Here is a 22551-nt window from a genome sequence, read left to right as displayed (position 1 = left end):
TTCTCTCAATTCAAATAGAACTGAATTACTTTGATGTTTTAGTTTTTTGTTTATCCTTAGTTTCATATTTTTAAAGAAAAATTAATTGAACATCATATACTAGGTGTTCATTCATCCATTGATCCATTCACTAGTTCAATAAATATTTACTAGATTCCTACTGTGTGTGGAGTACTCCCATATAAAAAAAAAGAAACGGTGATATTCCGACCTATGCTAACACCATTAAAGAGCTGTCTCAAGTTTATTTTGGCAAAGGGGGAAAAGGAAAAGCAGGGTATAAATAAGTATAAGAATTATTGAATGTTTATGTACATAGCCTGTGAGTAAAGCATATGATTCCCCAAGGGTGGGATAGGAAATGTTCACGTGTATGTTCAGAAGTTGGTTCTGCCACTTATGAACTATGTAGCATTCAATTTCCTCATGTGTAAAATGGGAATAAAGGTATGTACCTCGTAAGGACTTTATGAAAGAACAGTATGTATCTGAAGAAGCTAGCATGATTCTCAGGACATGGTAGGTAGGTGGTGACTGTTACCATTAACTCACATTCTGTGTAAGAGTCACACTTACATAAATGCTGTAAACACAGTCATTGACAAGATGTTCTAATATAGATAATGTGAATTATATTTTTCATGTAAAGGCTTCAGTAATTTCATGTTAAAAACAAATAGGGGAAGTAGATGAGGTTTTGGTCAGATAGAGTGTGTGTGTGTGTGTGTATATATATATATATATATACACATATATGTATATATATATATATGCATATGTATATACAACAGTCAGGCATAGGGGACAGCCGAAATCTTTCCCACATAGAATGTAGAGGTCAATTTCAAATGTTTACAGTGCGTTATGATTAGAAAGACAATGGCTAGTAATTAAGAGTTAAGCGGACCCCATCCCCACCCTTCTGTAACCCGGATTTGCTTCGCTTAAAGGGTTTTGCTTTACTAAGGGTTTGCTTAGATTAAACCTGTTTTAATTTCTTTCTGTTAAAGATAACTTTCTGGCTTTAGAAGACATTTTTTAACCCTCATCTTAGACCATGTCATCATTCCCTTCTTCACATGTGATGTATACTATACAATTGATATGACCAAATCTCTTTAATATTTTCATATGAATGGCCTAGTTTTTGTATTTTACACCATAAAGTTTTCTTGAGTTTTGCATTAACATGTATTGATTCATTTTTAAGGGATTCAATACAAGAGCAATTTGAGTTTATGCCACTCGTCGATGTTTCGATATAATAAAAGCCCTTAATTTGGCCCTTGTTTAATAGTGCAAAAGTTGTGTATGAGAACAGTTTTATTTTGCACTGTAGACAGTGGATATGTAACGCAGGTTTTTATTAAGTTTAGGCTCCGATTTCCCACTTATGATTTAAAAAAATACATAATGCTCTATATATACTACGTTAAGGCGATCACGGATGTAAAACCTACATACAGGTTTTGAAAGAGGTGTAGAAAGAGAGGCCTGCCAATGGTTTATTTTGGCTAACACAGCACACTGTATTGTTTTTTAAGCAAAAGTTTTAGATTTGTTCATACCCAACCTCACAAGGAGGGGTGGGATGTTTTTCTACGGTTTTCTGTTTGCTACACTGTGCACAGAGATCCGTGGGCCGTTTTACGCCCGCCCCTTCCCACTCGGTGCGACTTCAAACTGCTCAAACGCTCCTCCCGGGACGAGGAGGATCGAGCAGAGAACACACCCTCCAAAAGCGCACTCTCGAGGATGCTTCCGAGCACCCTAAAGCCAATGAGCGAATTCTTTTCCCCTCCGGTTAATCTAGTTCCCGTTAGCTCAAGCCTGGGTTTACGGGAACAACTAAATTCAGAATGTGGAGCTGGACGGGAACGCGTGGCAAAAACCCATGGGGGGAGGGGGGGAAAGCTGTTTCAAGGAAAATGCTGGAAGTCGCGAAAGAGGGGCTTTGCTCAAGTTGCTCTGACGAGCTGCATTTTCCTTGCTCATCGGACTTCAGCTTGAGTTCTAGGGAAGCGGCTGCCTTTTCACTGAGTGGCCAGGGTGGATGGCGGCCGAGAGTCGAAGGCGACGGCCAATGGGAGCAAGTTCCCGGGATGGAACTTGACGCGGACCCCGTGATCCCAGTTGGGGAGCCCACCACAGTCTTGAGTGTTTCGGTTGCGACTGGCTTTTTTCTTTGGCGGGAGGGCAGAAAGTGGGGGTAGGATGAAGGAAAACTGCCAAGGGCTTTCCCGGGCTCTCCGTGTCTCATCGCTCGGCACCGTTCGCGCGGGCTTCCGGCTGGGACCCCGGCTCTGGCCGCGCCGGCTCCGGTGGTCACAATGTGCGTGACCAAAGAATGGCACGCGGGCTGGCGGGGGCGGGGCTGGCACGCGGGGGCGGGGCGGGGGCGGGGCCGGCGCGGGTCCGCGCGCGGCTTCTCAAAAATGGCGGCCGCGGTGTGAAGACCGGCAAGCCGTTCGCGATTCCACTACACAGAATATCCCTGCTGTGGCCGACGAGACCCGAGGCGCATGGCGACTTCAGGCCCCGTGAGTAGCAGAGAGACCGAGACGTGGCGTCCATGCTCTGGTCGTAGTCCGCGGGCAGGCGGGCGGCCGGGAACCGTCGCGCGGTAGTCGTGCGCGAGAAACGCCCCCTCGCCGGCCCGCGGGGTTCGGCCTTAAGTTGGCCCCGCCGGCTCTCGGCGGCCTCACTCCCGAGGCGAGCGCTCCTCTGCGCCGTGTAGCGCCCTTCGCGACGCCCCCCAGTAGTTTTCGCGGCTCGCCTTACCACTCCCTCAGGGCCCCGTCGCCGGGCGCGGCCCCATCCCGCCCGCGGCGTCCGTGTGCAGGGCCGCAGTCCGATCGTCCCCTGTCCCGAAAAGCGCACAGCACCCTCCCGAGAATCCTCCCTGTGTGAGTGCGGTCGGGCTGGGGCCCCGGGCTGGTTCGGGTGGGCTGCGGGCTTGAGGTGCAGGGATGACTTTGAGTGCTTGGGGCTGAAACCCACCCGGTTGCCTTCCGGGGACTTGTTAAGTAACTTTGAGAGTTTGGGAGGGAAACGTTGGCCCGGAAGGATGCACCTGTCGCGTGGCGCGGGCTCGCGTCCCAGTGCCAGGTGCCCTTCGGCTTCGCGTCCGGAGCTCCGGGCGCTTGGAGGTGGCAGGGGTCGCCGGTGGCTCGCCTAGGGGGAGGAGGGGGAGGGGTGGGGGCGCGGTCCCCTGTGGGAGGCGGAGCGGAGCGCTGGGCTCCAATACTCCGGAGGAGCAGCGAGGTGGCCGCAGTACCCTCGCGGCACGACAGAGTGTAGGGACCATTGCTGCCTTCATTAAGAGACTGCGTTCTCGCCTTTTCCAGCTGAGTACTGGTTGTGCTATATCCTAGTGTGAACCGTCGTACGGAGAGCGAGTAGGCGAATTTGATAGATTTTGCGCCCTGCGGTCATACGTTGCTTTTATATCCGAACTGTAATTTGGTCTCCTCACTGCCGAAATGTTTGGTCAAGCTCAGGTAGTTAGTTACTAGTTTCTAACTAAGGGGATTGTGTTTTTAAAAAATTTGGTATCATTAATCTACAATTACGTGAGGAACATTATGTTTACTAGACTCCCCCCTTCACCAAGTCCCCCCACATACCCGATTAGTCACTGTCCATCAGCGTAGTGAATGCTGTAAAATTATTACTTGTCTTCTCTGTGTTTCACAGCTCTCCCCGTGCCCCTCCACCCCACATTATACATGCTAATCGTAAGGCCCCCTTTCTCCCCTCCCTCCCCCTGTTCTCTGTCCCTTCCCACCCATGCTACCCAGACCCTTTCCCTTTGGCAGCTGTTAGTCCTTTCTTGGTTTCTGTGATTCTTCTGCTGTTTTGTTCCTTCAGTTTTTCCTTTGTTCTTATTCTCCACAGATGAGTGAAATCATTTGGTACTTGTCTTTCTCCGCCTGGCTTATTTCACTGTGCGTTATCCCCTCTAGCTCCATCCATGTTGTTGCAAATGGTAGGACTTGTTTTCTTCTTATGGCTGCGTAATATTCCATTGTGTATATGTACCACATCTTCGTTATTCATTCATGTATTGATGGACACTTAGGTTGCTTTCCTTTCTTGGCTATTGTAAATAGTGTGCAATAAACATAGGGGTGCATCTGTCTTTTTCAAACTGGGCTGCTGATTTCTTAGGGTTAGTTGCTAGAAGTGGAGTTCCTGGGTCATATGGTATTTCTATTTTGAGCTTTTTGTGGAACCTCCATACTGCTTTCCACAATGGTTGAACTAATTTCCATTCCCACCAGCAGTGTAGGACTGTTCCCCTTTCTCCACAACCTCGCCAACATTTTTCATTGTTTGTCTTTTGAATGGTGGCCATCCTTACTGGTGTGAGGTGATATCTCATTGTGGTTTTAATTTGCATTTCTCTGATGACTTGTGATGTGGAGCATCTTTTCATGTGCCTATTGGCCTTCTGAATTTCTTCTTAGGAGAAGTTTCTGTTCAGCTCCTCTGCCCAGTTTTTAATTGCATTATTTGCTTCTTGTTTGTTGAGGTGTGTGAGCTCTTTATACATTTTGGATGTCAACCCTTTATCGGATCTGTCATTTATGAATATATTCTCCCATACTGTAGGCTGCCTTTTTATTGTATTGTTGGTGTCCTTTGCTGTACAGATGCTTTTCAGCTTGATATAGTCCCACTTGTTCATTTTAGCTTTTGTTTCCCTTGCCCGGGGAGATATGTTCATGAAGAAGTCGCTCATGTTTATGTCCAAGAGATTTTTGCCTATGTTTTTTTCTTAGAGTTGTATGGTTTCATGACTTACATTCAGGTCTTTGATCCGTTTCGAATTTATTTTTGTGTATGGGGTTAGACAGTGATCCAGTTTCATTGTCTTACATGTAGCTGTCCAGTTTTGCCAACACCAGCTGTTGAAGAGGCTGTCGTTTCCCCATTGTATGTCCATGGCTACTTTATCGTATATTAATGGACTATATATGTTTGGGTTAATGTCTGGAGTCTCTATTGTGTTGCACTGGTCTGTGGCTCTGTTCTTGTGCCAGTACCACATTGTCTTGATTACTGTGGCTTTGTAGTAGAGGTTGAAGTTGGGGAGTGAGACCCCCCCCCACCTTTATTCTTCCTTCTCAGGATTGCTTTAGCTATTCGGGGTTTTTGATGGTTCCATATGAATTTTAGAAGTTTTTTTTCAGTTCGTTGAAGAATGAGATTTTACCTTTTGATATATTTCTAAGGAAGTTACTGTTTTGAAGATAGGAAAAGAGCTTCATTGTAACCATCAATTCAATACCAAAAATAATTTATATCTTCATGATAAAATGTTCTTGGTTTAGTGGGAAAGAAGTGGTAATTTTTTAGAAACAAGGATCTGAGGATGTTTGTAAGTTCATTTACAATTTTACTTATTTATTAGTTATTTAATACGTATTGTATGGATTTTTTTCCATAAGGTGAAAATAGGAATGGTGAGTTTACCAGGAATACCTTGGATCTGTAGTTTCTGCTAGGCTTATGTTAAGTTATTGTTTAGGCTTCTGTGTTTCAGGGAGAAAGGAGCACATGAAGTGGGAAAACCTAGGGTATCTTCACTAATCGTCCTAAAATGTTTACTTATGCAGTTAATATTGTTTCAGTAGGAGCATGTGTGCTGATGGGAATCTAGATTAAATTAGGTATCTAGGAAAGAAGTTCATCTTTTCATTCTGGTGGACTAATAAATTGTAAAGAAAGGTACAAAAGAAGTAATCAAGCACACTTGAGATACAGGACTATTTCACATTGGATTTGGGCTTAGTGGGGACAACAAATCTCTAAAGTTATCGCAGGCTGAATCAGAACTATAGGAGCAAGTTGACAGAAGCAAATCTGAGGCTTGAAAAATGATCACGAAAATTTGGATTTTACCAGCCTTAGTCTATTCTCTCAATTCAAATAGAACTGAATTACTTTTATGTTTAGTTTTTGTTTATCCTTAGTTTCATATTTTTAAAGAAAAATTAATTGAACATCATATACTAGGTGTCCATTCATCCATTGATCCGTTCACTAGTTCAACAAATATTTACTAGATTCCTACTGTGTGAGGGGTACTCCCATATAATGTAAGAGAAACGGTGATGTTCCGACCTATGCTAACACCATTAAAGAGCTGTCTCAAGTTTATTTTGGCAAAGGGGGAAAAGGAAAAGCAGGGTATAAATAAGTAAAAGAATTATTGAATGTTTATATACATAGCCTGTGAGGAAAGCATATGATTCCCCAAGGGTGGGATAGGAAATGTTCACGTGTATGTTCAGAAGTTGGTTCTGCCACTTAGGAAATATATAGCATTCAATTTCCTCATGTGTAAAATGGGAATAAACGTACCTACCTCGTAAGAACTTTATGAAAGAACAGTATGTATCTGAAGAAGCTAGCATGATTCTCAGGACATGGTAGGTAGATAGTGACTTATCATTAACTCACATTCAGTGTAAGAGTCACACTTATATAAATGCTGTAAACACAGTCATTGACAAGATGTTCTAATATAGATAATGTGAATTATATTTTTCAAATAAAGGCTTCAGCAATTTCATGTTAAAAACAGAAATAGGGGAAGTAGATGAGGTGGTGGTCAGATAGTGTATATATATATATATGTATATTATATATACAACAATCAGGCATACGGGACAACGCAAATCTTTCCCACATAGAATGTAGAGGTGAATTTCAAATGTTTCCAGTGCGTCAGGGTTAGAAAGACAATGGCCAGTAATTAAGAGTTAACTGCGGACCCCATTCCCACCCTTCTGTAACTAGGGTTTGCTTCGCTTAAACGGTTTTTCTTTACTAAGGGTTTGCTTAGATTAAACCTGTTTTAATTTCTTTCTGTTAAAGATAACTTTCTGGCTTTAGAAGATATTTTTGAACCCTCGTCTTAGACCATGTCATCATTCCCTTATTCACGTGTGATGTATATTATACAATTGATATGACCAAATCTCTTTAATATTTTCATATGAATGGCCTAGTTTTTCGATTTTACACCATAAAGTTTTCTTGAGTTTCGCATTAATATGTATTGTTTCATTTTTAAAGGATTCAAAGTAAGAGCAATTTGAGTTTATGCCACTCTTCGATGTTTCGATATAATAAAAGCCCTTTAATTTGGCCCTTGTTTAATAGTGCAAAAGTTGTGTGTGAGAACAGTTTTATTTTGCATTGTAGAGAATGGATATGTAACGCAGGTTTTTATTAAGTTTAGGCTCCGATTTCCCACTTATGATTTAAAAAAATACATAATGCTCTATATATACTACGTTAAGGCGATCACGGATGTAAAACCTACATACAGGTTTTGAAAGAGGTGTAGAAAGAGAGGCCTGCCAATGGTTTATTTTGGCTAACACAGCACACTGTATTGTTTTTCAAACAAAAGTTTTAGATCTGTTCATACCCGACCTCACAAGGAGGGGTGGCATGTTTTTCTACGGTTTTCTGTTGGCTACACTGTGCAGAGATGCGTGGGTCGTTTTAGGCCCGCCCATTTCCCGTCGGTGCGACTTCCACCTGCGCAAACGCTCCTCCCGGGACGAGGAGGATTGAACAGAGGAGACACCCTCCAAAAGCGCACTCTCGAGGATGCTTCCGAGCACCCTAAAGCCAATGAGCGAATTCTTTTCCCCTCCGGGTTAATCTAGTTCCTGTTAGTTCAAACTGGATTTACGGGAACAACTAAATTCTGTATGTGGAGCTGGACGGGAACGCGTGGCAAAAACCTATGGGGGTGGGGAGAAGTTTTTTCAAGGGAAATGCTGTAAGTGGCGAAAGAGGGCTTTGCTCAAGTTGCTCTGACGAGCTGCATTTTCCTTGCTCATCGGACTTCAGCTTGAGTTCTAGGGAAGCGGCTGCCTTTTCATTGCGTGGACAGGGTGGGTGGCGGCCGAGAGTCGAAGGCGACGGCCAATGGGAGCAAGTTCCGGGGATGGAACTTGACTCGGACCCCGCGGTCCCAGTTCGGGAGCCCACCAGTGTCTTGTGTGTTTGGGTTGCGACTGGCTTTTTTCTTTGGCGGGAGGGCAGATGGTGGGGGTAGGATGAAGGAAAACTGCCAAGGGCTTTCCCGGGCTCTCCGTGTCTCATCGCTCGGCACCGTCCGCGCGGGCTTCTGGCTGGGGCCCCGGCTCGGGCTGCGCCCGCTCCGGTGGTTCCAACGTGGGTGACCAAAGAATGGCACGTGGGCTGGCGTGGGCGGGGCGTGGGCGCCGCATGCGCGAGCCCGCGCACGCCTTCTCAAACATGGCGGCCGCGGTGTGAAGACCGGCAAACTTTTGCGATTCCACTGGACAGAATATCCCTGCTGTGGCCGACGACACCCGAGGCGCGTGGCGACTTCAGGCCCCGTGAGCAGCAGAGACCGCGACGTGGCGTTCGGGCTCTGGTCGTCCGCCGGTAGGCGGGCGGGCGGCCCGGAACCCTCGCACGGTAGTCGTGCGCGAGAAACGCCCCCTCGCCGGCCCTCGGTGTTCGGCCTTAAGTGGGCCCCCCCGGCTCTCGGCGGCCTCACTCCCGAGGCGAGAGCTCCTCTGCGCCGTGTAGCGCCCTTTGCGACGCCTCTCAGTAGTTTTCGCGGCTCGCCTTACCACTCCCCCAGGGCCCCGTCGCCGGGCGCGACCCCATCCCGCCCGCGGCGTCCGTGTGCAGGGCCGCAGTCCGATCGTCCCCTGTCCCGAAAAGCGCACAGCACCTTCCCGAGAATCCTCCCTGTGTGAGTGCGGTCGGGCTGGGGCCCCGGGCTGGTTCGGGTGGGCTGCGAGCTTGAGGTGCAGGGATGACTTTGAGTGCTTGGGGCTGAAACCCACCCGGTTGCCTTCCGGGGACTTGTTAAGTAACTTTGGAATTTTGGGAGGGAAACGTTGGCCCGGAAGGATGCACCTGTCGCGGAGCGCGGGCTTGCGTCCCAGTGCCAGGTGCCCTTCGGCTTCGCGTCCGGAGCTCCGGGCGCTGGGAGGTGGCAGGGGTCGCCGGTGGCTCGCCTAGGGGGAGGAGGGGGAGGGGTGGGGGCCCGGTCCCCTGTGGGAGGCGGAGCGGAGCGCTGGGCTCCAATGCTCCGGAGGAGCAGCGAGGTTGTCGCAGTGCCCTCGCGGTACGACTGGGTCTAGGGACCATTGCTGCCTTCATTAAGAGACTGCGTTCTCGCCTTTTCCAGCTGAGTATACTGGTTGTGCTATATCCTAGTGTGAACCGTCGTGCGGAGAGCGAGTAGGCGTATTTGATAGATTTTGCGCCCTGCGGTTATACGTTGCTTTTATGTCTGAACTGTAATTTGGTCTCCTCTCCGCCGAAATGTTTGGTCAAGCTCAGGTAGTTAGTTACTAGTTTCTAACTAAGGGGATTGTGTTTTTTTTTAAATTTGGTATCATTAATCTACAATTACGTGAGGAACATTATGTTTACTAGACTCCCCCCTTCACCAAGTCCCCCGCACATACCAGATTAGTCACTGTCCATCAGCGTAGTGAATGCTGTAAAATTACTACTTGTCTTCTCTGTGTTTCACAGATCTCCCCGTCCCCCCAACCCCACATTATACATGCTAATCATAAGGCCCCCTTTCTCCACTCCCCCCACATTCTCCATCCCTTCCCACCCATCCTCCCCAGACCCTTTCCCTTTGGCAAATGTTAGTCCTTTCTTGAGTTCTGTGATTCTTCTGCTGTTTTGTTCCTTCAGTTTTTCCTTTGTTCTTATACTCCACAGATGAGTGAAATCATTTGGTACTTCTCTTTCTCCACTTGACTTATTTCACTGAGCATAATCCCCTCTAGCTCCATCCATGTTGTTGCAAATGGTAGGATTTGTTTTGTTCGTATGGCTGAATAATATTCCATTGTGTATATGTACCAGATCTTCTTTATCCATTCATCTACTGTCGGACCCTTAGGTTGCTTCCTTTTCTTGGCTGTTGTACATAGTGTTGCGATAAACATTGGGGTGCATATATCTTTTTGAATCTGGGATACTATTTTCTTAGGGTAAATGGCTGGGATTGGAATTCCTCGATCAAATGGTATTTCCATTTTGAGTTTTTTGAGGAACCTCCATATTGCTTTCCAGAATGGTTGAACTAATTTACATTCTCACCAACAGTGTAGGAGGGTTCTTGTTTCTTCACATCCTGGCCAACATTTGTCATTTGTGTTTTGGATGTTGCCCATTCAGCTGGTGTGAGGTGATATCTCATTGTGGTTTTAATTTGCATTTCTCTGTTGATTAGTGATGTGGAGCTTCTTTTCATGTGTCTGTTGACCATCTGAATTTCTTTGGAGAATTGTCTGTTCATATCCTCTGCCCATTTTTAAATCAGGTTATTTCCTTATTGTTTGTTGAGGTATGTGAGTTCTTTATGTATTTTAGATGTTAACCCCTTTTTAACTTTACAAACTCTGAGAGAACTGATCTTCTCTAATATGGATTATCTCAAGCTTAAGGTATCTGAAATTCTTCCTATCTTTAGGGTTAAAAAAATAGAGTATTTTATTCATTGGTCTGTGGTTCTCCCTCTAAAATGAGTGGTTTGGATTCTGAAGCACTGGTTTTGAATTTAAGAATATTTGCTTTGTGTTTAAGTCTAAGAAAGGTCTGTTTTTATGGAAATACTTGATTTATATTCCTGCCAGCAGTGTATGAGAATTGAAGTTCCGCGCATTCACTGACATTTGGTATTGTCAGGCTTTTTAATTTTATCTTTTTATGTCGTGGTATATTGTTGTGGTTTTAATTCGTGTTTTCTGAGCACTAACAGTTTTGAATGAACATCTTTTCCCATGCTTGTTGGCCGTTTGTGTATCTAGTGAAGTGAGTGTCCAAATCTTTTGTCAATCATGTTTTTATTAGGCTGTTTGCCTTTTAAAAATTGAATTATAAGTTTTCTTTATATATTCTGGATACAGATCTTTTATCAGATGTGCATTCTACAAATATTTTCTCCCATTCCATGACTTATCCTTTTATTTTCCTAACAGTGTACTGTGAAGAGCAGTTGTTAGTTTTGAGAAAGTCCAATTTATCAATTTTTTTTGTGCATTGTGCTTTTTTGTGTTATATGTAAGAAATCATTGCCTGACTCAAAGTCACAAGGTCTCCATGTTCTTTTGAAACTACATAATTTTAGATTTTACATCTAGACTTACAATCTTTTTCAAGGTTATTTTTGTGTATTAACTTGTGAGATGTGCAATTTTTTTACTTTTTTGTATATGGATATGTTTCAGCAACGTTTGTTGGAAAAAATGATACAGAACTGTCCTTTCTGCATTACCTCTCCGAATTACCTTGACACTTTTATTGAAAATCTATATACTATATATATGTGGATCATTCAGGACTCAATCTGTTCCATTCATTGATATGTCTATTCTTATGCCAGTAACACTCTGTCTTGATTAAATAGTGCTTTTGGATAAATTGATTAAATCCAGTTTATCAGTATTTTCTTTAATAGTTAATGTGCTTTCTGCCTATTTAAGAAGTCTTGAGAACGTGAATCCAACTTATAAACATAACATATGGATTTATTTATTTAGGTCTTCAAAGATTTTCTTTTAGTCATCTCTATACGTATATCTTCACTTTCTAGGATTACAAAAACCACTTACTCCACTAATAGGAGCAATTGAAACCAGTTGATACTAAGAATCAGTTATGGGTTAAAGATTTGAGAGAAGGGCATAGGAACCTGGGCATACCTTCTGTGTGTGATCCATCGCTCAGTATTTTGGGTTGAATTCCTTTGTGCAGTTATGGGATTTATTTTAATGTAACTCAGAACTTTTTGCTCTCTGCTTAGAGTTGGGAAGTTCCTGCACTTCCTACTTGGGTTACAGTTCATCTCTCTTTACTTTCTCTTTGGATTCAGCACCTTATGTATATTTCACTTTTTCTTTTTCTTTAGCTACTAGGTTTTTCTTTTTCTTTAGCTGTCCATAATTGACAGCATCCTTCCAGTGGTATCAGATATTCAATCCATTTGATTATTCCAGTCTGACTTTGAGAGGAGAGGTCTGGGAAGGGCCTTGAGTTAATGCTTTGTGTTTGTGTGGCTTCTGAAGCCATGGGCCCTGAGAGACTGTAGAAGGAAGTGAAAGCCCGGAAGAAACCTGAGCAACTCCAGCATTTCATAGTCAAGTAGAAGAGGCAGGAGCCTCTTTAGTCTCTGCTCATTGTGTGTCTTTGGCCTGAAATTCTGTCTTCTCTACTCATGGAAATGCTCATCTTTAAGGACCAGTTCAAGTGCCATTTCCTTTGAGAAGCCTTATTTTATATTCCCAGTTAATTGTGCCTTCTGTCTAACCACATAGCATTACTTTTACCTTCCTTAATAAAGCCTGTATTTTATTCTGCTTTGTTTGACAATTATTTGTTAATATGTCTTTCCCACTAGATTTGCAGCTCTTTTGTAGTAGATAAGTGTGTCTTCTGTCCACATAGCACTGAGCACAAAACAAGAATTCTGTACATATTTATTAAATAAATGACTAGATCACACCTGGGAATAGATGATGGTAATGTAGAAAGGAACAAGAAGCCTTCAAGAAGGAGGTTGCATTTATGTTAGGCCTTAAAGGATAGATAGGATTTCAAGAAGCAGAAGAGGAGGAAAGGGTATTGCATGTAGATAGAAAAACATGATGAGTCTTGGACTAGGCCACAGGATAGCTGTAGGTGGTAGATGTCAGGTGGCTTTTGAAATTGTGAGGGGGTAATTAAATACGCCCCACAGAAGATTTTTTGTTGAAATTCAGTAGTCAGTGAAATTATTAAAGCAGGAGTGTGATTTGGGCAGAAAGCAACTCAGACCATATCTAACATTATGTGTTGGGTAGGTTGGAGAAGGGAAAGGCCTTTGTGGTGAGATGAGTTAGGTGGCCATGGTATTACACCAGGCAGGAGCCTGTGAGGGTATAATACCAGTTAGTGGCAGGGAAGGGGTGGGGGGAATATGAGAGCATGTATTGGCCACTGAACATATGAGTGAAAGAAGAAAACCTCACACATTCAGTCATACCTTGGGTTTTAAGTCCAAGTACCTGGGAAATCAATAGTATTTGTAAGATAAAAATGTCAGAAGGAGTAAGTTTTGGGGAGGTGATGCTTGAGTGTAACTCTGTTGAGTCATAGGTACAGAAGGTGTTCTGGATGGCTTAATGAATGTATTCCTCATAGGCTTCTTTTAAATAAAAAATTACCTTTCATTATATACATCATTGTGCTCTGACTATGGGCAGAGAGTAATGGGAAGTAGATAGCCTTTTGACATACTAAGTATTTCTGTGTACATCTCTCCTTTACAGCGCTCTTACTGTGTTTTGTTCACATGCCTATTTCTAACTGGACATAGTGCCTGGCATATTGAAGACATGTAGGAAAATGTTTGAATTAGTTAATTAGTGGCTCAAAATACACAGGCCTTCTAACATGTAACTGCCTTGTTAGAATACTTGACTCTTGCAGTTCTTACAAATTTCACCAACACAGTTATGAGTCTTCTACCTCTCAGTAACATGGGCTTATGTGAGCTTTTGGTATAGGCCTCAGTTTGAATCCTGTCTCTTAAGAACATACCATCTGCTCTTTTTTGTTCATTTAATCATAAAATCAGCCCTTTTAAAATGTATATTCAGTGATTTTTAATGTATTCACAAGGTTGTAGAACCATCACCAACCACTATGTAATTCCAGAACATTTTCATCACCCCAGAAAAGAAACTCCTTACCCATACTCGTACCTCTTCTCCTACCCCTGACAACTACTAATCTACTGAACCTACCATTTTTATTCAAGGGAAAGGGATTAAAATGATCTAACTCTGTAACTGATTTCTAATGTTAGTGCCCTTCAGAAATGTATTATGCTAAGGAGAGGCATTAATTGATTTTTTTTCCTTGTAGGAGAGAACACCAGAAGGAGATACCATGGGGCAAACAGTAAATGAAGGTAAAGTTTACTTGTCTAAAGATGATATTTTTAGTTGTTCATTTGCAATGAGTATGTTCTGGTAGACTGAAGTTTTGAAAAAAGCCTTTTTAAAAGTAAAGTTGGAGGAGAAAACTTTTGGGATTTTACCCAAAGAAAAAAAATCCCTAATCCAAAAAGATAATGCAGTGTTATTTACAATAGCTAAAATACGGAAACAACCTAAGTGTCTATCAGTAGATGAGTGGATAAAAAAGATGTGTTAGGTATATGCAGGGGAATGCTAGCCATGAAAAAGAATGAAATCTTGCCATTTGTGACAACATGGATGGACCTAGAGGTTATTATGCTAAGTAAAATAAGTCAGATAGAGAAAGAGAAATGCCATTATCATTTCACTTATTTTTGGAATCTAAAAAACAAGTGACTCAAACCCAGAGAACAGACTGGTGGTTGCCATAAGGAAGGGTGGTGTGGAGAGTGGGTAAAATAGGTGAAGGGGGAATACAATTAGAGAGAATGTTTGATATCTTGATCTGGGCAATGGTTACATGAGTGTATGTGTCAAAATTAATCAAGCTGTGCACTAAGATTTGTACGTTATTGTATATGCCTCAATATAAAAAAATTAAAAAGAGAAAGAACGGTCATCTGCCCTTTCCTGGGACGGCCCCCAACTAAACACTGGTTAATGATTGGGTATGAAGATCTGAGATTCAGAATCAGTCACTAGGGAATTAGCTTCAGGCCTTTGTTGTGATTGAACTGCAGTTCAATTTCCCTCTGCTCAATTCTGCTTCCTTCTCATCCCTCAGGTATTGATCCTGAGTGCACTCCCCAATAAATCTTGTTTATGTAGAAAAAATAAAATAAAGTTATAGGAGCTAATAGGTGCTTAGATTTGGATGTTAGGTGTTTAGATCTTTTATAGATCTTTCTTTAAGAAGCTTGTCGTTTGACAATTTGAATATCAGTTAGGGTAAAACAGCAATAGATGGAAACAGAGCATGTATGGTTAAATCCATGAGTTCATAATGATATTAAAAAATAAAACAATTTATTGTCATGTGAAGAATGCTAGGGATCTAGTTCATTATTTTCAAAACTAGGAAATAAAGGAAAAGACAGCATTGATCATGACTTCCCCATGTTATCTATACCTCAGGGTAACTCAGTGGTTGAAGAGCGGAGGGTTCTATCTGTAGAAGTTTTCTGGCTAATAAAGACAAGATGACAATATTAGAATACCTCTGTTTGGCAATGATGAGCCAATGGGTCTAGGCAGTAGCCATCTGTGGCTGCTTATATCACCAAAAGAAGAGAGAACTAGGTACTAGGAGCCTCCTTTGAGAAGTACACATCAGCTAGGCACAGAGAAAAAACTGTGCCTTGTCCATTGAATTATATTGTATTCTAGCTTCCCTGTTATGTTTTAAACTCTCAGAAACATCTACTTTATTTATAGGGCAAACTGATTTAACCATTGTAAGGATCAGCTCAGCTTTTTTTGGTTTGTTCATTCATTCATGTAACAAATGTTTGAGGATGTTCTGTATGCCAGGTCCTATTCTAGGTACTGAGGCTACAGCAGTGACCAAAACAGAGAAAATAAATAAATCGCTGCTCTTTTGGAACTTATATTTGAGTGCAGTAAGACATACAATAAACAAAATAAAGAAGCAAATTATAAGGCATATAGTATATTAGAAAATGAAGTTCTATGCAGAGAATTATTGAGGGTGTTATAAAATTATAAAATTAAAACTGGCTCCTGTTAGAAAATAGTTTTAGTTTATAGTTTTTCTAAGTGCTCTTTCAGACTATTGCTATGAACTTCTGGCATTGCTCACTATTGCCTTTCTTTTTTTTCCCTTTTTTTAAAGAAAGCTCCTTGCTCAGGCGCATCTTCTGTGCAAAGTGCCAGGATTCAAAGTAGTTCAGCACGCCATATTTTTCTTCTCTACTCAATGTTAATGTGAACTCTTTTTGCTTTTAGTCTATGTACAGTAAACTCCTGTAAATATAAAACCTAAGCAGTAGGAAAGGTAAAAAAATAGTATTTTATTTTGAAAATCTTACTTCGGTTTTACTTAGAGGTAAATTGGTATGGGATTAAGTAAAAGGATAACCATGTATTTCACTGAGAATTTTGCCCAATTAAAATAGTTATTAATTACCATGTATTACCAGTTTAAAATAATTTGATTATTAATAAAAACCCTTATTTTAGCATTAAAGTCAGTGTGAAAGGCCTTTTGTGATGGTCAGAAGGCAGTTTGGTAGATAAAAGTTAAGGCATTGAGAGGTCTTACAAGACCTGTTCTAGGGTCTTGGCCCCATTCTCTACTGGCCTTGTGACCTTGGGCAAATTACTCAAAGTTCTTCTCTGTAGCATAGGTTAATGCTACTAACCTCATGGGAATATTGGAATTAAATAAAAAAAGAGAATGTAAAGCACTTAATATAATACTTAGGGATATGGAAAATGTTCAGTAAATGTTAACTTCATTAACCCTGAGCTATTAGTTCATGTTTTAAGTGCCTTATTATGAATAGCATGTGTATAGCACTGCATCAGAAACTCAGGAGATAGAATATGACCATTGCACCTGCTCTTAAGGAAAAGGAGAAAATGAATCATGCATACGAAGGCTGAATAAAAACATACTGTTTGTAAACCTAGTGTACTTAAGAGCGATTTCCAGGCAAATCTGCTCTTTGTCTTTCTGTTGTACCTGTCCTTCCAGTCCCACTTTCTGTTCCTACAGGAAGATTGCCTGTAGAGGTAGTCCCCATGGAATCATTCTCACTGTAGCTGAGCACCCCCCTCAGTGCTTCCTTAGCTTTCTTTTCCATTGGCTTTATTTGTTCTTCAGCTCTTTCCTCCAACTCCAAAAACCCTCCAGGGAAATGGAGGCCAAATGTTCTTCCTCATCTCTACAGAATCCTCTCCATCTTTTTTTTTTTAAAAGATAACAGTTTTACTGAGATACAATTCATCCACTTAAAGTATACAATACAGTGGTTCTTATTATATTTACAGAATTGTATGACCATCAGCACGATCATTTTAGAACATTTTTATCACCCTAAAAAGAAATCCTGTACCCAATTAACAGTCATTCCTTGTTGCCCGCAGTGCCTCTCCCCTCCCCCACCTCTGGGCAACCAGTTACCTACTTTTTGTCTCTGTAGATTTGCCTTTATGGAAATTCATAAAAATAAATTTAAAAAATAGTACCTTAAAGTAACTTCAAAATTCAAAATGCTATGAAGTAGTGGGTGCTGATCATTGAGCTGAGAAGCTGCTGGCTCTAGTTATTTTGCCTTCTTCATTACAGGACCTCTGAACCCAATCCAAGCACTGGTGGAAGACATGATTCTGATTTACTCTGGAGAAAACCAGGGGAGCTTATATAGATCATGTCTAGTTTGCCAAAGGTGTTTGATCTAATGCCTCGACTGGAATAGAGTACAAGTCAAATAAGGACCCATGGGCATGTGTGAACAACAATTAGATTACAAGGTTGTGTATGTATACCTGTCTTGTGGGCAAACCTATCTATTCCCAGTCCTCTTTTCTGAGAGAGAATAACTGCCCCCCATCTGTCAATGAGGATAAGATGCAGAGACAGACTGGGCGTTTCTGACCATTTTGGCTCCTGGTCAGGAATTCCAGCTGTGGTATTGTAGACGTGTCAAATCTAAACTAGTAAAGCCTGTTGCTGTATGTATCTCCCCTATGTTACTGGTAGGGTCTTAGCACATGAGCAGCCAAGCTGAACACTTTTACAGACTAAAAGCTCTGCTTTATGAATAAGGAAAAAAATTAAGGCTCCATTGGTTAAATGCTACATATGTGCATTGGCTAACAATGTGATAAAAAATGACCATATTATAGAGCACCAGTATAAAGTATTTGCTAGCTCAAATTATAGCCCATTCAGATGCAAGTAGTGATAGAATATTTTTAAAAATTGTGTTAGAGGTGGATTAAGTATTTCCTAATGTCACTGAAAAATCTTTACAAATGTAACTGATTTATGGAAGAGTCATAATTCTTTGAGGCATAATTGTGAAGTGGTTTTAGTTTCCAGTCATCTTCAATTTAACACTCCTTTCTTCCTTGGATGCCAGCTCCTTAATGACATCCTAGTTGTATTTTTCCTTCCATTCATGTTTTATTCTGTTTTTTTAATGCTAAGACCAAATCGTGGTAGAGCTTCTGGGTCTTCTGATTATTGCGTTAGTGCCTAGGAGGTCACTGAAATATTCTGGTCAGTTTAATTTTGGAGCCATTGATCTTAGTTTCCACTTTTGACAAAAATACCCAGTATATGTAAATTTGGGAACAGCTATGACATTTAGTTTTATAATAATAAACATACCGTTTATTGAGTGACTCACATGTATGCTACTTCACTTAATTCTCAAAATACCTTGTGCCATATGTGTTATTTTCCCCTATTTTATAGATGCAGGAAAACTGAGGTTGAAAAAGTAAAATGACTTGCTCCGGGTCACACAGATAGTAAGAGGCAGAGCCAGACTGGGGGAAGCAGGTTCAACTCTGAAGCCCATATTCTTGACATTCTGCTGAATGCCTTTCAGCACTGTGGTAGTGCTTGCCTCACGTCATCTGGAAGTGGAATTAGATCCAGTATTTTTTTTTAAGAGATGGAACAGTCTCTTAGATATATTGTATTAGAAAAAAAGGCAGGGTGTACAATGTTAGGTGTGACATGCTTAATACCATATATAATATGTGTACATACACCTGTAAGTGAACGCACACAATTAACTGTGGTATGCCGAAGCTGGCTCATGACAGCTTGAGAGAGTCAGTTGTGCACATGCCTTCCCAACTTTGTTGTTGATTACTTCACTTTGGCATCTTGCTGGTAGTATTTACATTGCAGAAATCTGCAAACATTACCAGTTAGGCTTTTTGTTTATATTTTCTGGAAAGCTGCTTATTAAGCATTTATCAACACTCCATTTTTCTGTGTGTGTATATATATATCATATCCTTTGAAGGATATATCAGAGGCTGGTAACAGATTCGCCCAGGAATGCGGAACTGCCAAACCCAGTATTTTTATAGTGAGGAAATTAAGAGTATAGAAAAACCTCATGGTTCATGAGAATTAAACTTTGTATGAATTAATAGTACCTTTAATACTGCTGTCAAGTTTTTCTGTGTCTTGGCAGTCTGACTGGCACAGCGAATTGTTCAAGCCAGACAAAGTACACTGCTTTCTGACCTTCTCCTCTAGCATTATAGTATATCATGAAGACTGTGACAGAAAGGACAGGAAGAGTTGATAGGAAATGTAGATTATTAAAATAATCCTTACCAGTGACTGCACCGATGAGTGGTTTATTGCTTTGTTCTGCAACCGTATTTTTGACATCCTGGATCGAGCTCTGATAATCCATTGAGAAACAACTTTGGTTCTCAGATTTTTTCTTTTCATACGCACTTCAGGGTAAAATTGTTATAGTACATACTTGTAGCTTCCCATGAACAACAAAGATACACTCCTTCATATTGGGATAAAAATGGGAAACACAGGTTGAGTAAATTTATATTAGAGACAGATGAGTAGAACTTGCTATTACTCTATAAAAAGTCCTTTAGGTGTTTCTGGAGTTGATATTTTTAGAATCACAGTGCTGCTGTCCTCATTATATTGAGTGGATTTGGAGTGTTGTGTATATCAGAGCCATTATTATCAGAAAGTTACCTAATCTTTTTATTTCCATGCAACTCATCAAATATTGATCTCTTTAGGAAGTATTTTTTTTAAGATACGTAAATAAAACTCATTTTATTCCTGAAAGTTAGTATACATATTGTATGTACTAAAAAAATGCTGATTTTGTACATGTTTTTTCCCCCAGATGATTTCCATTGGGACGATTACTTGAAAGAGACTGAATCTTTAAGGGCTCCTTCAGAGTGTTTCAGACAGGTATGCCAAAATTCTATAGATGTTGTATATATTAGTGTAAACTATTACCTTGTTGAAGGATGTTTGTGTGATCATTAGGTTCTGGTAGTGTGAGGAGAGAGTGGGATTGTGGTAGTGACACTTAAGAGCCAGATGGTCTCTGCATTCATTCGTCAGGAATTTACTCTATGTCAGGTATACTAAGCCCTTATGCTTGTCCATCTGGAAGGAAAGACAGATATGTAAATAATTATAAGAAATGTCATAAGTCTCTACTGGAAGGGTTCACAGAAGAAGTGCTATATGAGATGGTTGGAATGAGGAGAAGGATATTCTAGGTAGAGAACAGCAAAACAAAGGCACATGAGTGTAAAACAACCTGAATATTGAGGGATGGCATGGGGCGGCTGGAGCACAAAGTGGGTAGAGGTGGTGATGTGGGAATGAGGTTAAAGGTGTGAGGGTTTTGAATTTGTACTGAGGATTTGGACTTTATGTTAGGCAGTGGTACCCTGCTGGTTGGTTTATCAAGGTGGATGGCCTAATTGGATGCTTTATTTAGAAAGCCATTCAGGGTGCATTTTAGAGGCTGTATTTGGGTTGTCTGGAAGTGGGCAGATGAGTGAGACAAGCCATGGGCAGTGTTTTTACGCTGCATGTCAAGCCAAGGAGAGGGTTTGGAGAAGATCTTTTTCTTGACTCTTGCAGCTGTTACTGCGGTCACCATCTGCTGTGATTCTTACCTTAAAACGTTTCTCAGGTATTCTGGTAACATAACTGACAGTTTGTTTTTCTTATAGTTTATGCATTTTAACAAAATTTTATTTATGTGTGTGTATATATATATAGGCCAAAATTCCACCGGCTAATGACTTCGAAGTTGGTATGAAATTGGAAGCCCATGATCCTCGCAATATGACTTCAATATGCATCGCTACAGTTGTTGGAATTACTGGCGCTAGACTATGTTTGAGATTGGATGGTAGTGATAACAGAAATGACTTTTGGAAACTTGTCGATTCTCCAGACATACAGCCAGTTGGAACATGTGAAAAGGAAGGGCACTTACTTCAGCCTCCACTAGGTAAAGAAAATAGTTTTAAAAATAACGTATTCTAACTAATGGGATATTCAGTAGAAATAGTTATAAGTGGCCTTTAAAAAATCTCTTCTAGGCATTCTTGCAAATAGATTGTAGGGTAGTTACTGTGGAGAATGAGAGAGGAACTCAGTACCATATGTTACAGAGTTTCACTTAAGTACACATTTGGTGTATATGTGCTGAAGGTTCCCCACTCTGGGGCAAGACTCCTGCTGTCTTCAAACTTAAACTGTCAGAAACAGCTCTGCTAGATTACACATGCAGATTCAGAAACCCTTCTGTGGGAGAAGTTTATAGTATTTGTTATCAGTTTCTTCCTCAGTATTGTCCACTGAGCCATTCATCTTTGGTATGGAGGAAAGCACGGGGGAAGGGCATGATTCCACATCCACACTCCACTTTCTAACTTAGGAATTTCATTACCTAGAATGAGAAGAAATCATATTGAAAGGGGGTGTGTAGGAGTCAGTATCTTTGGGTTTTGCACAAAACTCTCAATTTTGACCAAGTTTTTAAAAGGTAAAAAGTGTGTGACTCCAATTTTGGGCAAAATTTTTCCCTTGATGTTCTGTAGAAAGTAAGTGACTTAGTTTATTTATACCATGAGATTCTGTAGAAAATAAGTAATTTAGTTTATCGCTTCTGCATTCTGAGTGAATGTTTGGGTATTTTTATTTCTTCTTCACGGTGCGGAAAAGGAAACTTCTCTGTTGCAAAGCACATTGAGAGAATGGACTTTTTTGTCTCCTACTAATGAAAAATTCCCCGAAAACCAGAAATTTAAGATATTAATAATAACCACTCTTTCAGCTGTATCTTTTTATATTGTCCTTGCTCTAATTGTTAATTATTCCTAATTTGCTTTAAAGTAGTAAAAAAATCTAATCAGGGATGTGTTATTTCAAGAAGATGGTTTAGGGCGTGTGTCTTTTTTTTTGCCTTCGATCATACCATTTTTGTTGTTTGTTTTTATATTTCATAAATCATACAGAATTTTGTAAGAGATACAAGTGTAAACCCAAGGCTTAGTGCTTCCCTGTTTGGATTTTAGTTGTTTGTTTACAAATGATAATCTGTTCTTGTATTTTGTTTAAAGGAAATGCAGCTATAGTTATTGTTAACATTTCAAACACATAGTCAGATTTAAGATCATTATTTTTTCAAATTATTTCTGGAATTTATTAATTAAAAATATGAGGTACATAGCAATATGTGCTAATTGGTGTATATTTTGACAGTACATATAAAAAATACACAGTTTTGGCAATTTGCTAATCAGGTGCTTTTGAATAGTTTCCAGTTTAAAATAACACAACTTAATTACTTTTCCTTTTTAAAAGGTTTATTTATTTAAACCTTAAAGGTTATTATTTAAAGGACTTTTAGGTGTTTTAACATACAAACAGAAAAGTGTGCAAATCATGTGTGCAGCTTATAAATGAACACACCTGTATAACTACCACCCAAATAAAAATACAAAACATTTTCAGCATCCCAGAAGCCCCAGTTCTCCTAATCCCCAGTCGTAATCT

The 22551-nt window shown here is 40.8% G+C and overlaps 1 protein-coding gene across 1 annotated transcript in view; it reads left to right on the top strand.

Moving 5' to 3' along the window:
- Positions 1-2436: 2436 nt before the first annotated feature.
- SCML2 (Scm polycomb group protein like 2) overlaps positions 2437-22551 on the top strand; it is a 90164-nt gene continuing 70049 nt past the window's right edge. The window contains exons 1-4 of the mRNA XM_036912879.2: positions 2437-2540; positions 13939-13984; positions 19868-19938; positions 20767-21001. Of these exons, the coding sequence (XP_036768774.2) occupies positions 2523-2540; positions 13939-13984; positions 19868-19938; positions 20767-21001 (370 nt within the window). The 5' untranslated portion in view covers positions 2437-2522. The remainder of the gene's footprint in view (positions 2541-13938; positions 13985-19867; positions 19939-20766; positions 21002-22551) is intronic.

This window comes from Manis pentadactyla, chromosome X, assembly GCF_030020395.1.
Source record: "Manis pentadactyla isolate mManPen7 chromosome X, mManPen7.hap1, whole genome shotgun sequence".
NCBI lineage: Eukaryota > Metazoa > Chordata > Mammalia > Pholidota > Manidae > Manis > Manis pentadactyla.
The sequence above is the reverse complement of the archived record's forward strand: the minus strand, read 5'-3'. Positions and strand labels throughout refer to the sequence as shown.